This window comes from Elephantulus edwardii, unplaced genomic scaffold (assembly GCF_000299155.1).
Source record: "Elephantulus edwardii isolate Elephantulus edwardi_28Jun2011 unplaced genomic scaffold, EleEdw1.0 scaffold00184, whole genome shotgun sequence".
Lineage (NCBI taxonomy): Eukaryota > Metazoa > Chordata > Mammalia > Macroscelidea > Macroscelididae > Elephantulus > Elephantulus edwardii.
Genome location: NW_006399934.1, coordinates 5,627,283 through 5,643,747, shown reverse-complemented (window position 1 = coordinate 5,643,747; position 16,465 = coordinate 5,627,283). Strand labels below are relative to the sequence as shown.

The 16,465-nt window shown below is 41.3% G+C and overlaps 1 protein-coding gene across 1 annotated transcript in view; it reads left to right on the top strand.

The window, feature by feature from the left end:
• The first annotated feature begins 616 nt into the window (after positions 1–616).
• Positions 617–16,465, top strand: part of LOC102859490 (HLA class I histocompatibility antigen, A-3 alpha chain-like) — a 23,124-nt gene continuing 7,275 nt past the window's right edge. The window contains exons 1-6 of the mRNA XM_006896317.1: positions 617–677; positions 800–1,060; positions 1,514–1,744; positions 2,362–2,637; positions 2,732–2,851; positions 3,163–3,195. Of these exons, the coding sequence (XP_006896379.1) occupies positions 617–677; positions 800–1,060; positions 1,514–1,744; positions 2,362–2,637; positions 2,732–2,851; positions 3,163–3,195 (982 nt within the window). The remainder of the gene's footprint in view (positions 678–799; positions 1,061–1,513; positions 1,745–2,361; positions 2,638–2,731; positions 2,852–3,162; positions 3,196–16,465) is intronic.

Below are 16,465 nucleotides of genomic sequence, written 5' to 3'. Positions count from 1 at the left end.
GAGGAGAGACCGACCGGTCCTTGGAGAAGGACATCATGCTTGGGAGGGTGGAGGGACGGCGCAGGAGGGGAAGGCCCTCTATGAGGTGGACTGATTCAGTGACTGGGATAATTGGGATGGGAGTGTCAGAGATAGCGCTATTGGCACAGGACAGAGTTTAGGGCTGTTGTATGTATAGGGTTGCTATGAGTCGCAAGTGACTTGACAGCACATAACAATAACAACAACAACAGCCTTATTTGGTCTTACAAGGACTCTAGGAATCCTTTCCTAAATACACACTTTCAGAGATTCTGAATCTAACAAGAATGTCTAAATTAAGCAAACTCGGTCAAGAATATTGAGTGTATAATTTAAGGAGTTAGGGTAGTCTTAGCACCCAATTTAGTATCCAGCTTGGCTCTCAATGTCTGTGTCAGGGTTGGTGAGACTTACTGATAGGGGAATTCTCAGGCTCCCCTGAATTTCATCTTTTACTTTTATTAATTCCTGTCAGTTTCTTCCACCTCGACGACACACATGACACAAGCACAGTTCTCACTCTGATTGGGTCTCAGATTTCTGAGGAAGACAATGTAGTTCCTGGTTATGGACTGGAAACAGAAGTAACCGGGTCATGGCGACCAGGATCCTCCTGCTGCTTTCAGGGGTCCTGGTCCTGACCCAGACCCATGCAGGTGAGAGCAGGTTCGGGAAGGAAATCCTTGGGAAAGCACTGTACCTGCTGCCCCGCCCAGCCCCGGGACTCAGAGTTCTGTAGTGAGGAGGCAGGGTGGTCTCAGCTCCTTCCCGCCTGCAGGCTCCCACTCCCTGAGGTATTTCCTCACTGTCGTCTCCCGGCCCAGCGGCGGAGAGCCCCGTTTCATCGCGGTGGGCTACGTGGATGACACACAGTTCACGAGGTTTGACAGCGACGCTGTGAATGCGAGGGCGGAGCCGCAGGCTCCCTGGATGGAGCAGGAGTTTTGGGATGGACAGACCCGGATCGCCAAGGTCCGTGCCCAGATCTACCGAGAGTACCTGCGGACCCTTCGAGGCTATTACAACCAGAGTGAAGCTGGTGAGTGACTCCCTGGCCAGAGCTTCACCAAGAGGCCTAGGGGCACCCCTAGCCCTTCCATCCTCCCTTAAGTCTTTGTTCAACTTTCGATTTCGGTTTACGGGACCAAAAAAATTCTGACCAATAACGGGATAGGCGGGGGCGGGGCCTGCCATGGGACTGGACTGACAGCAGGAGCGAGGCCGATCCCAAAGTCAAATATGACATAGCACATTTGTTAAGGGAAAATAATTGTTAAAATAGTGGCTATCCACTTAAAAGTTTGTTTCAGGTAGATATAACTATAAAAAGTAAAATGCTTAAAAAAAAAGTGGACCGCCCACAGGGGAGGACCTACCGTGGGGGCGGAACTACAGAGAGGCGGGTTCAATTGCAGAGGAGGGCGGGGCTGACTGGGGGCGTGGTCAGGGTCTCATGTCTTTCAGGGCATGTATGGCTGTGACATTGGTCCAGATGGGCGACTCCTCCGTGGTTATCGTCAACATGCCTACGATGGCACCGATTACATCTCCCTGAATGAAGACTTGCACACTTGGACAGCAGCAAACTTGGCGGCTCAGATCACTAAGCACAAATGGGAGAAGGACGGAGAGGCCGAACGTCATAGGGCCTATGTGGTGGGCAGATTTCGTGAATGGCTCCACAGACACTTGGAGAATGGGAAGGAGATACTGCAGCGCACAGGTACAAAGAAACGTCTGGGTACCTAGTAAACCTCGGTTTTTAGCTGGGACCGTGTGTGTCCACTGACCTCTCAAAAGGAGGTGAAGAGAAAGGAGAAATGAGATAGACCTCAGAGTTATCTCCTTATATATGTGTAGATAGTAAGGAATCCTCATTTCTTTGATACAGTTATGGGATTTATTCTCTGGGAATAGTAGAGAAGATTATTGATTCTTGATTGATCAGCACTTTCCTTTTATTTCAGAATGATCATTGGAAACCTCTAAAAACTTTTTGTCCCAAGCAAGCATTATTCCCTCCCTCACATCCAAAAAGGATGAAGGTTTGATTTCCAGGATCAAAGCTTCCAGCTTTTGACCAAGTCAGAACTAAAAATATCTGTTCAGTCCTTAAGACACATGAACATTAAGACACTTTGTGCTGCCTAGCCATAATTCTCTAAATTACTATGGCTAGGAGATTGTTCTTGCTTCCTGGACCAAGATGGTATCTGAGTTTTTCACTTCCTTTCCTTGGCTTCAATTGCTGTTGATTCTCAAAATGATCACAAGAACATTGGTTAAGTGGCTCAAGGGAGTGAATGCAGAGTTTCTGAATTTTCTAACTCATTCTTTCAGATCCTCCAAAGACATACGTGACTCATCATCACATCTCTGAGCATGAGATTATGCTGAAGTGCTGGGCCTTGGGATTCTACCCAGCTGAAATCATGCTGACCTGGCAGAGGGATGGGGAGGAGCAGACCCAGGATACAGAGCTTGTGGAGACCAGGCCTGCAGGAGATGGGACCTTCCAGAAGTGGGCAGCTGTGGTGGTGCATCCTGGAGAGGAGCAGAGATACACTTGTCTTGTGCAGCATGAGGGGCTGTCTAAACCCCTCACCCTGAGATGGGGTAAAGAGGGAGATGAAGACAAGGCCTTTTGTCAGGAAAAGTAGAACCCCTTCTGGAGACTAAGGAGTCAAGTCTCACCTCCTTCTGTTTTCAGAACTGCCTACAATCTCCATTATGGGAATTGTTGCTCTCCTTGGAACTGTGGTTGTGATCGTTGGAGCTTTGGTGACTATAGCTAAGATTTGGAAGAAGATTTTGAAGAAGAAAAGTTCAGGTAAGGATGGAGTAGGGTCTAAATTTCTTATCCCATAGGGAAATTTAAAAACTGGAATAGGAACATTGCTTTCTCTTGCCTTGTTACGGAAGATAGCATTTATACATATACTCAGTCAGTCTTACAAGATCATAGTGGGTTAAGTTCCTGTACATTTCCTCCTCCCCACCCCCACCCCGCCATTTCCTTATCCTGCCCTGGGCCTGCAGTTATAGTTCTGGAAGCTTCCTTGGGGTTCAGGTTTAGCTACTTCTTCTGGATCTCATAATTCTGCCTACTCTCTAATCTCACAGATTACTTTCTTTTCACAGGTACAGAAAGAGGGAGCTACATTCAAGCTACAGGTAAGTATGGAATAAGACTTATCCTGAGTCCTCTCTAGGGAAAAATTACCTCACTAGAGTAGTAAAGTAGAAAAGCATTTTTACTTGACATATTGAGTTTGGAGAAAAAGAGGGGAAATAAGAGAGCTTTTGATTAGAGAACAATGTCTGAGTGGAAAAGAACACTCTAAACTTAATAGAATATATGTAAAAAGAGCAAAGACCACCATGAGAAAAGCAGTATCTGACCTTTACCAATTTCACAAAGGGGAACTATCCCTGTCAACAGCATCAATAGCACAAACCCAAGTTCCGTAAGGTCAGACTTGTCCACCAAGCTCCTGTACCTGTTTCTACTCACCTCAACACCAATCTTACTGCTTTGCTAGGTTTAAAATCTGATGTGATAGCTCATAGACCATACAGAACCATATCAGGGATTAAAAAGATTGTAATCCAGATAACTAACAGAATATAGTCAAGATAGCTCCTGAAATGTGCATGCAGGAACCTCAACCTCCAGTCCTGTAGCTTGGTGTTTCCAAGTTCTCAGTCCTCCAGTATTGGCTTCAGTTGTCCATCAGAGTTCTCATTCCTGCCAAAATTGACTCTCCTCCATGTTAAGTCTCCAGTCCAGCTATTTGGTGTTGCTACTGTAGTTGTAAAAGCAGGAATACATCCTACATTGCCTTGCTTTCTCTACAATGACACCAAAGACCTATCTCTGTGGCTAGAGCAGTTTGATTTGTTGGTGAGACTAGCCAATTTCCTTGTAGATTGTTTAGACTAACCAATCTCCTTGCAGAATGGTAGATAGCCAATCCCCTTGTCAATAGACTAACACATCCCTTTTGCATATTCCCTCCCATCTACATAGCAAAGTCAAATAATGACTAGAAAAGTCATATTGAAAGATCCTCTCCATAATATAAAATAAAAAGAAAATGCTATAAATTATATTGATTGTTTAGACAATAAAAGATTTGGTAAAATCTTCTTTGGTATAAGTGACAAACAAAAAAAAATCTATTGATTCATGATTTTATTAGTGATTGTCAAGGAAATTTCTCATTTGGTTGAACAAAAGGTGGAAACTTCAGGATAATCATTGTTAATAAAAGGTTCTCATAGTGACAATATTCAAGGAAGCTTTCCTTTCATCTAACAAAAAGGTGATGGCTTTAGAAAGGCAAGTGGAATTGCCTTTTTGTTAATTACAATGACCCTTTTGTTAATGAATTGGACACAGCTTAATGTCTTTTATAGTCTAGGAAAAATAAAAGAAGATTGTGCTTAGGCAAGTTCTCTAGTTTTGTGTGGATATTAATTATGTTTAGTCTTCCTAAACAAAGGGCCCCTATTTCTCTGAATAATTCTTCTTATGTTGTGGCTGCTTTGATGATTTGAAAGCTCCAAGACCACATAACTAATTCCAAACAGATTCTGAGTCCTAGTAACTCTCCAACTGAAGCTGTAAATCTTTATTGAAAGACACTGTCTTTCTTTCTCCCGTGGAGTAACTATTGGATTTGAACTGCTGAACTTTCAGTTAGCAACACCACTAGTATTCATCCAGAGAAGGATTTAAAATGGAATCTGAATTTACATCTAGGCTCAAAATGCTGTCAAACCTTGACTACTTGCTGCAGCTCTCTATAAATAAAATGCTCTTGTGCTTTAGGCTCTAACACAGACTCTTGGGAGAGTGTAGACAGGATAACTTGGGGTCACTCCATTGTTCACAATCTCTGTTCTTCTTGTTTCATCTACTATAATATCTGACCAGATCCTGTTTATGTTTTTCTGCAGATGGTGGCAGTCCCCAACATTCTGATGTGTTTCTCACACCCTTGTCAGGTTAGACCCTAAATATACATTTAAAGGTGTTGGGGTTGGTGATTTGATATAAAGGGAGGTGTTGGGGTAAGAGAGATCTGTCTATATCGTGTGGAGTCTATAGATTTGGAAATTTTAAGTGTGCGGTGGGATGTTCAGAAAGTCTTTACTTATCAGTGACTGATATAAATTTGTTGTTCATAATTCTTTCTATAGCGTGAGACTTTGGATGGGAGTAAGTGATACAAGATTTGTTGACACTCCACTTTGTAATTAAAAAACTCCTGACTTCACCTTCTGCAACTGGTGTCTGAATTTGTATGTATTCTCATCCTCATAATATGAAGATGGTGGTGATGCTAACCCACCCTTACCACTACAACCCACTTCTGACAATAATCTGCAATCCTTCCCTGATGGACATTTCAGTAGATGGAGGTGGAACATCTCCGTTAAGGATTGAGTTATTACTCAAAAAAATGTTTTAAATCCCAACCCTTAAGCCTGTGTTATTTTAAGGTGACAGTATTGATGTAGGCATGTGTTAATTCCTTTGGAGACATACAAACAACACACCAAGCTACTGCTAAGGAGTTTATTTCCACTTGTCACAATTCTCCTCCAAGGCTGTAAACGTCAAGGGGAAGAGAGTCCTCATCCTTCTCTTGTGGAGCAGATGTTGAGTTTGAACTGCTGACTTTTTGATCAGCAGACCAACACTTATTATGCCACCATGGCACCTCTCCTGAGGTGTAAAACAGGTTAAATGAGTCACCAGAGAGAGGAGCTGGGGGTAATAGACGTCAAGACACGTGGATATTACCAAGCAATCAAGAAGCAGTAGCTGAAAACAAGGATTTTTTTTCTCAGTACTAGTCTATCTGTGCTTCATTGACTATGCAAAGGCTTTTGACTGTGTGGATCACAACAATCTGTGGCTGACTCTGAGAAGAATGAGAATCCCAGAACATTTGATTGTGCTTACATGAAACCTATACTTAGACCAAGAGGCACTCGTCAGAACAGAGCAAGGAGATCCTGCATGGTTCAAAATTGGGAAGGGGTCCACTAGGGATGTATTCTGTCTCCATACCTTTTCAATCTGTATGCGGGACGCTGGGCTGTTCGAGGAGGAATGTGACATCAGGATTGGTGAAGACTCATCAACAACCTACATTATGCAGATGACACAACCCTGCTTGCTGAAACTGAGGAGGACCTGAAATGCTTGCTGCAGAAGGTCTAGAACGGCAGCCTTCAATATGGATTGAAGCTCAACATCAAGAAAACAAATATTCTCACCACTGGGCCAATTGGCAACATCAGTATGGATGGTGAAGAGATTGAGATAGTTAATTGTTTTAGCTTGCTTTGTTCCATGGCCAATACTCTTGGTACCAGTAGTCAGGAAATCAAGAGTCAAACTGCGTTGACAAAGTCAGCTGTCAGGGACCTCTCCAGAGTACCGAAGAGCAACAACATCAGGCTGGAGACTAAGGTGCACCTGATCCAGGCTATAGTCTTAGCAATTGCTTGCTATGCATTGGAGAGCTGGACAGTGACCAGGGTTGACAGAAAGAGAATTGATGCCTTTCAGCTGTGGTGCTGGAGAAGAGTATTGAATATACCACGGACTGCTAGGAGAAGAAACAGGTTTGTCCTGGAGAGGGTGAAGCCGGGATGCTCCTTGGAGTCAAGGATTCTGAAGCTTCATCTGCCATACTTTGGGCATGTTGCAAGGAGGGACTGGTCCTTGGAGAGGGACAACGTGTTTGGAAGAGTGGAGGGAGAGTTCAGGAGAGGAAGACCCTCAATGAGATCAATCAATTCAGTTATTGGGGTATTGGGAGTAGGTGTGTCAGAAACAATGAAGCTGTTACAGTATAGAGCAGGGTTTAGGGCTCTAGTACATAGGGTCACTATGAGTTGCAAGAGACTTGACAGCACATAACAACAACAACTAGCTTCCTAAATTCTGACAAACTATTTTCTGTTTGTTAAAGCAATTTATTTACCTGTGATATTTCTATTAGCACCAGATAACGAAGACAATAAGCATATTTTTTCTACAGATGAAAGAAATAAGATACTTTCTACTACTGTATGATGGTATAGTAAACATGTAAATTAAATAGAAATAAACAAAACTTCCTAGTTCAGTGTCCATGTCATTACCAGGATTTTTTCTCATTTGTATAGGATTCTGGATTCTTTCATGAGTAAATCAATACCTTATAAAGTGTCACTCACCACTTCCTCTTCCACATGGATCAGGCTCAGCACTCTGTTTTCTCTGGGTGACTTAATCACAGTCTCCATATCACATGGATTTCCACTCAATTTCTTAAATAAGATGAGGATTCTCCATCTTCTACTGAGTCCTATCTGTTAGGAACATGTAACAGGAACTCAGAAAAGTAAAATCTCACATGCTTTTGAATTTTTAAATAAAGAGGCATTACTGTTATTTTTAAAAAAACAAACAAGCAAACCTAGGATAGTACATAGACAAAGAACTGCCAGACATTCAAGTTGAATTTAGACGAGATCATGGAACCAGGAATGATTTGCAGATGTTAGATAGACCCTGGCTGTAAGCAAAGCATACCAGAAGAATGTCTATCCATGCTTTATTGACTGTACAAAGGCATTGACTGTGTGGATCATAAAACATTATGCCTAATATTGAGAATGGTAATCTCAGAACACTTCATTTTGCTCATGCAAGACCTATACTGAGACCAAGAACAAACACAGCAAGGGAATACTATATAGTTTGAAATTTGAAAGGTGTGTATCGAGGTTGTATCCGTTTTTCCATATCTATTCAGTCTGTATGATGAGAAAATTATTTGAGAAGGTGGCCTCTATTAAGAAAAATGTGGCATCAGGATTGGAGGAAGACTCATTAATGCTGAAAGTGAGAAAGACTTGAAGCGTTTGTTGCAGAAGATCAAACTCTGCAGTCTTCAATATAGATTGTAGTTCAAACTCAAGAAAACAAATAGTCTCACCACTGAATTGACAGGCATCATTATTATAAGCAGAGAAAAGATTGGAACTGTCAATGACTTCATCTTACTTTGATCCACAATCAATACAATTGGTATCATCAGTCAGGTGATTAGGAGACATATGACATTGGGAAATTTTGCAATCAGATACCTCTCCAAATTATTGAGGAGCAATGATGTCATTTTGAGAGGTGTACCAAATCTAGGCCATAATCTTTTCAATCACTTGCTATGCATTTGAAAGAAGGACAATGAATAAAGATGACAGAAGAATTAATGCCCTTCAATTGTGGTGTTGTACTACTGAATATCCTATCGACTGCTAAAAGAACAGCTATTTTGTCCCCATTGGAGAGTGAGCCATGATTTGGTTCTGATTCTTCAATATGAGTGAGTAATGTACATCTAAATATAAACAGAAAATTTAAATGTGTAATTCAGCTCCAAATATTCAGAGCCACCTTTGTTCATTCACATGTAACCTTTCTATTGTCAGTTTACATAAATTGATGTTTCCCACCTGGAAAAAGTATACATTTTTGGAATGAAGTATCTTAATCTTTTAACATTTAATTGTGCTAATGCGAAACCTATACTCGGACCAAGAGGCAGCAGTCAGAACAGAGCAGGGTAACACTGCATGGTTCAAAATTGGGAAGGGTATACGCCAGGGATATGTCCTGTCTCCATACCTTTTCAACATGTATGCAGAGCAGATTATCCGGGAGGCTGGGATCTATGAGAACTGTGGCATCAGGATTGGTGGAAGATCTATTAACAATCTGCATTATGCAGATGACACAACCCTGCTTGCTGAAACTGAGGAGGACCTCATGCACTTGCTGCAGAGGGCAAGGACTGCAGCCTTCAGTATGGACTGAGGCTCAATGTCAAGAAGACAAAGATTCTCACCACTGGACCAATTGGTAGCATCAGGATGGATGGCGAAGAGATTGAGATTGTTCACAGCTTCAGTTTGTTCGGCTCGATGGTCAACACTCTTGGCACCAGCAGCCAGGAAATCAAAAAGCGTACCGCGATAGGAAAGTCTGCTGTTAGGGAAATCTCTAAAGTACTCAAGAGCAACGGTGTCTCTCTGGAGACTGAGGTGCACCTGATACAGGCCATGGTCTTTGCAATCGCTTGTTTTGCATCAGAGAGTTGGACAATGACTTGGGAGGACAGAAGGTGAATTGATGCCTTAGAGCTGTGGTGCTGGAGAAGAGTATTTAATGTATCATGGACTGCCAAGAAAACAAATTCATCCTGGAGAGGATTAAACCAAGCAACTCCTTGGAGGCAAGGATTCTGGGGCTTCGTCTGACATACTTTGGACATGTTGCCAGGAGGGACGGGTCCTTGGAGAAGGACATCATGCTTGGGAGGGTGGAGGGACAGCGCAGGAGGGGGGAAGACCCTCTATGAGATGGATTGATTAGGTGACTGGGGTAATCCGGATGGGTGTGTCGAAGGCAGTGCGGTTGGCACAGGATAGAGGATAGAGCAGGGTTTAGGGCTGTTGTGCATAGGGTCGCTATGACTCGATGACACATAACAACAACAACAACAACAACAACAACAACAACAATCTTAATCTTTATTTTATCTCTTGTTTTAAGTTTCACTGATAATTCCCTCATTGCCATCAACTTCGTACCGACTGAGTTTTTTTCAGGCTGTACATTGCACAGGAGGAGACTTTCCATCTTTCTCTCCCTGACTTGTCAGTGTATTCAAATTGGCAGAGAGGTGCGCCACCTTTGGAGTAACAGCACAACTCTCTATGAACTGTGCCACCAGAGTTCCCTAGTTTAATAGTGCTCTCTATTGTTAATCTTTTAAATTTTGCTAAATGCAAATGATGTAAGGTATCACAAAATTACTTTTTAACATGTAAAGTAGATTAGATTGAAGACATTTTGGTACACTTCAATTAGATTATTTGATTCTGTGTCTATGTATGTATGTTTGTCTTGGACTTCTGTAGAAAAACAAAATCAGAGAAGCAAAACAGATCAGATGCTGCCCTGGCAATGATCACCAAGTTATGACAAGAAAATTGAAGTATAGTGACCTGGCCAACTGACTGGAAGAGATCTGTATTTATTCCTTTTCCAAAAAAAGGTGACCCAGTAGAGTGCGGAAGTCATTAAATGATATCACTTATACCACTTGCAAGCTTGATACTGCTGAAAATGACCCAGAAATGACCGGAACAGTTCACCAGCAGACAATTGCCAGATGTACAAGCCAGGTTTAGAAGAGAATTGGCATCTAGCCAATGTTAGATGGTTCTTGGCTGAAAGCAGAGACTTGGCTTAAATCAGAGGAATGTCTATCTGTGTTTCATTGACTATGTGAAGGAATTTGATTGTTTGGATCGCAATAAATTGTGGCTAACCTTGAGAAGAATGGGAATCCCAGACCACTTAATTGTGCTCTTGTGAAACCTGTACTTGGACTAGGAAGCAGTAGTTAGGAAAGAGCAAGGAAACATTGTATGGTTCAGGATCAGGAAAGATGTACATCAAGGATGCATCTTATTTCCATACTTTTTCAGTCTATATGTAGAACAAATCATTTGGGAGGCTTGACTCTATGAGGAGGGATGTGGCATCAGAATTGGAGAAAGACTCATCAACATGTCTTATGCAGATGATAAAACCTTGTTTGCTGGAATTGAGGAGGACATGAGGTGCTTGCTTCAGAAGGTCAAGAACTAAAGTCTTCAATATGGATTGATCCTCATCATCAAGAAGACAAAAATTCTCACCACTGGCTGATTGGCAACATCATGATAGATGATGAAGAGATTGAGATTGTTAACAGCTTCAATTTGCTTAGCTCCACAATCAACACTCTTGATACCAGTAGCCAGGAAATCAAAAGATGAATTGCATTGGGAAAATGGGCTGGTAGGGACCTCTCTAGGGTACTAAAGAGCAGTGAAGTCAGTCTGAACACTAAAGTGCACCTAATCCAGGCCATGATCTTCACGATTACTTGCTAAGCATTAGAAAGCTGGACAATGACTAGGGATGATAGAAGAAGAATTGATGCCTTTGAGCTGTGGTGCTGGAGAAGAGGATTGCACATAACACGGACTGCTAGCAGAAAAAACAGATTCGTCCTGGAAAGAGTGAAACCAGGCTATTCCCTGGAGGCAAAAATTTTGAAGCTATGTCTCCCATACTTTGGGCACATGGCCAGGAGGTACCAGTCCTTGTAGAAGGGCATCATGTTTGGAAGGGTGGAGGGACAATACAGGAGAAGAAGATCCAGGATGAGATGGATTGACTAAGTGACTGGAAAAATGGTATTAAATATGTTCAAAACAATGAGAGTGGCTCAGTATAGGGCAGGTTTTGGAGTTGGTATACATAGGGTCACTATGAGTTGCAGACAGCTTGATGATACATAACAACAACAGTAAGAATTATGACAACATAATATTCTAATCTTATTTTTCTATATTTTCAGTTTCCTACAGAATTTCATTACTCCCAAGGAAAATTATTCATTTGCACATTGATGAATGTGTGGGTTTCCATCATTTTGTTATACTAATTAATGCTACAAAGAATACAGGTATGACTGCTTGTGCCATAGCTCTAATTTTTTAGGATATATACCTAGTAGAATGATTTCTATGGAGCCCTGGTAGCTTAGTGGGTAAGAAGCTAAACAATCAACTCAAACCTAGTTGATTAGGATCCACCAATTGCTTTGCATAGAAAGATGGGAAATCTCCTTTCTGAAGATTTGTAGCCTCTGAAAACCCACTGGAAGGTCAGTTGTGGTCAGTTTCAACTTGAATATACATAAACAATAGTGCTTGTTCATTCAAAGAGCATTTCTATTCTCAATATTCCAACTCAAATGAGATTTCTAATCTCAGAACACTTAATTATGCTCATACAAAATCAAGAACCAGTTGTCTTAACAGAACAAGTGAATACCACAATTAAAAATTAAGAAAGGTTCCTCAGGGATTTCTTTCTTATTTACTCAATTAGAAAGACAGAAGAAGAATTGATGCCTTTGAATTGTGGTGTTGGTCTAGAGTACTGAATATTCCATGGACTGCCAAATGGTCAAACAAATCTGTCTTGAAGGAAGTGTAACCAGAGCACTACTTAGAGACAAGGATGGTGACACTTCCTCTTGCTTCTTTGAGAAGGAATCAATTCTTAGAGATATCATGCTGGGAAAGGTAGAGGGTTGATGAAAGAGAAAAAGACCCTCAGAGAGATGGACAGACACAGTTACTAAAGTGGATTTGACCATGACAGAGATTTCAAGGATGGTGTTATTGTTGTTATGTGCCATTGAGTTGCTTGCATTGAGACTCATAGCAACCCTCTGTACAACAGCCCTAAAGTCTCCTCTGTCCTGTGCCAATCACACTGTCTCTGACACACCCATCCCGATTACCCCAGTCACTGAATCAATCCACCTCATAGAGGGTCTTCCCCTCCTGCGCTGTCCCTCCACCCTACCAAGCATACCTCTCCAAGGACAAGTCCCTCCTTACAACATGTCCAAAGTATGTTGGACAGAGCCTCAGAATCCTTGCTTCTGAGGAGCCACCTGGTTTAACCCTTTCCAGGATGAATCTGGAATGAAAAGGATGGTGTAGAATAAGATAAAGTTCAGATCTATTGTTCACAGAATAGTTATGTGTCATAATCTATTTAATTGCACCTAATAAGAATAACATATCTATTTAGTCTGTATCATGAGCAAGTAACCTGTGAAGCTGGACCATATGAAGAAGAATGTAGTATCAGAATTGGAGGAAGACTCATCAACAACTTACATTATGGAAAAGAAACAATCTTACTGAAATTGAAGATGATTTGAAACACTGCAAAGATCAAGGACTATATCTAGCCTTTTACTCTGAAATAGCTTGCCTCTGGAAACTCTATGAACTTGGAGAAACAATGAAAGTTATACAAGTGTTCCGGTCTTTTGTTCACAGGATCGCTATGAGTCATCTATGACTCAATGACACTTAAAGCAACAATAATATAGAGAGAGCTCTGTTGTCCTAATGGATAGAAAGTTATATTACCAAGCCAAACGTGGGTGATTTTAATCTGTGGCCCTCATGCCCGGTTTTAATTGTTTTGGGTCAAACATTCTTCTAAGTGGTATAGCACTGGTCTGTCCGTTTGCTGTACAGAGATAACTTGTGGTTGCTATGATGCTAAACACTGTGACACTGATATGTCAAATGTGATAATGTTATCCATGGTGGACAGTGGTTGGTGGTTGTTGTTGTTGTTTGATGCTGTCGAGTCGTAGATGACTCATAGAGACCCTATGAACCAACGGCCTGAGCACTGTTCATACATAGAGTTTCTGGAGGCAAGCCATTTCGGAAGTGGATGCCGCTCCTGCTTCCAAGCTTGATTTAGTTGGGGAGCTCCAGCCAACACTGCCCACCATGGGTACCCATTACAACGATTGGCACATCACTGTCACAGTCTTCAGCATCAAAGCAACCACGAGTTACTTCTGTACAGCAACGCACAGACCAGTGCTATACCACCTAGAAGAATGTTTGACAGGAAAACAATTTGAACCTGGCCCGAGGGCCACAGATGAAAATCACCCACCTTCAGCTTGGTAGCACAGCTTCCTTTCCACTAAGCCAATGTAGCTCTCTCTTTGTCGTCATCACTGTTATTGGTGTTTGATGCCGTTGAGTCGTAGACAACTCATAGTGACCCTATGAACAAACGGACTGAGCACTGTTCGTACATAGAGTTTCTGGAGGAAAGCCATTTCGGAAGTAGATGCTGTTCCTGCTTCCAGGCTTGATTTAGTCGGGAAGCTCCAGCCAACACTGTCCACCATGGGTACCTGTTACCACGATTGGCACATCACGGTCACAGTCTTCAGCATCACAGCAACCACAAGTTACTTCTGTACATGGCTGCTTCCTCTCCTCTCCCAGCTGTCTTTGGGCTTAAGGCCGCCTCCTGGTTCAAACCCTAGGCCCAGGCTGGCTAGCCTCACTCCGGGGGACAGAGCAAACCTGCATGTCAAACACATGCCCAGAAAAGCCGTGTTTGGTGGAACTCCTCAATTAAAATACACTTGCAAGTAGGAGTGGCATCCACTTCCAAAAACCTCCAGAAATTCTATGAAGTTGGAAAAATGATGAAAGTTATATAAGTGTTCAGGTCTTTTGTTCATAGGGTTGCTATAAGTAGTCTATACTAGATGGCACTTAACAAGAACAACATATGGATTACATATGTCAACATCAAGAAAACAAAATTCCTCATCTCTAGGCAACATCATGATGATGGAGAAACAATTGAGCAAGGATTTCACTTTATTTCGATTCACAATCAATCTCTTCTAGTGAGATTTCTAGCCTCTGAAAACCTTCTGGAGAGTTAGCTATGAATCAGTTCCAATTAGAGGCCAATGAAAGTGTGGCCATTTCTTTTTTTGTTTTTCTATTATTTTTTTTTTGGTTGTTTTTTTAGCTAGGCTGCCATCAGCTTATTTTGTCATTTTGCCAGAAACTCAAAATAGCGTCTGTTTTTTTGAGAGACATACAATCCACAACAGGCAACTGTCCACTTTAACAGTGTGAAATAATAAATTTTCCCTTTGAAGTTACTACGTCGTTATGTGAGGGTGGATAGGAGCTCCACTGAAGCTGTTTTTAAGGCATTTGACTGCTAACCAAAAGTGCTGCAGTTTAGATCCACCAGTCACTCTGTGGGAGAAAGAGAATGCATTTTGCTGTTGTAAAGATTTAGAGCCTGCTGGTTAGCTCTACTCTAATCAGAGATCACTATAAGTCAGAATTTGTTTGATTGCTCTGGTTGTCTGAGACTATAAAATCTATGCTGAGCAACATTCACCTAATTATTTGAGTATCTTTATATTATTCTATAACTCCAAAGCATTGTCTATATTTAATAGCTGGCATTTTGTATAACAAAAAAATAAGAGGTCTTGTACAGCAGCAGGTATTAGTTAAAATCAGGCCTAGCCACAAGAAATATAACATCTAGGCCACCAGAGATCCCTATAAGATAGTGTCTTAGTACACTAGAAATTTACATTAACCTCTTAATTAAAATTGATGCAAAGGCAGTTAGTACAAAAACTATGCTGCACATGTTGTTGTTAGGTGCTATCAAGTTGATGAATGCTCATGGCAACCCTATGAACAATAGGTCTGAACCTAGCCCTACTCTGCACCATCCTCATGGTCTCTGTCATGCTCAAGCCCATTATGACAGTCACCATATCTATCCAGCATGTTGAGGATTTTCTTCTTTTTCACTGATCTCCAATCTTTCCTAGAATGATGTGTTTTTCCTAGGACTGCTTCCTCCTGAAAATATGTCCAAAGTAAATGAGATAAAGTTTCCCCATCCTTGCCTCTAAGGAGCACTCCTGTTGCATTTCCCTCAAAACAGACTTGTTTGTTCTTTTGGCAGCCCATGGTATATACTTAAAAACTCTGTCAATATCACAATTCAAACACATCAGTTCTTCTGTCATTTTTATTCACTGTTCAATTTTCAGATGCATAGAAAACATTTGAAAAGGTGATGGCTTGGTTCAGGCATACTTTAGTTTTGAATCATATGCTACGAATAGTTTCTAGACTATAGACATCTGATGATGTCGGAGGCAGTGACTCAATTTTTTATACAAGTATCACGTATGTTCTAGGCATTTAGATAGAGGAGGAAATAAGAAAGGAAAGCCAATAACTACATGACAATAACTGCTAAATGAAGGTTCTAGAATTATGACACATTATATTTCCAGATGTGCTTCATTGGTCAATATTTAGGCACATGACAAAACCTTGTTTCATGAAATTCTGGGAAATAACATTCCTTATTTTTGCCAACAGCCTTCTATCTAGTTTAAAAAATTTTAATGTGCGGCAAGGAAGATTACTATCAGGACATTTAATAGTCTCCACCACACCCTATATAATTTTACATTGATAAATATTTCTAACATTATTCTTCACAAGTGTATAAATAAAATCAAAGGGACTATTTTTCTAAAATCTAAAGAGAGAATGGAAAACACATACCTAGAATTTTGTTAAAAGAGGGAAAAGTCAAATTCAGTAATCATTCCTAATGACTGAAAGGCAAACAAATACAAGCAATATTTCTTATATTAATTTATAAGTTGTTGTTGTTGTTGTTATTATGTGCCATTGAGTCACTTGCGACTCATAGCGACCCTATGTACAACAGCCCTAAACTCTGCTCTGTCCTGTACCAATCGCACTGTTTCCAACACTCCCATCCCGATTATTCCAGTCACTGAATCAATCCACCTCACAGAGGGCCTTCCCCTTCTGCGCCGTCCCTCCACCCTCCCAAGCATGATGTCCTTCTCCAAGGACCGGTCTCTCCTCACAACATGTCCAAAGTATG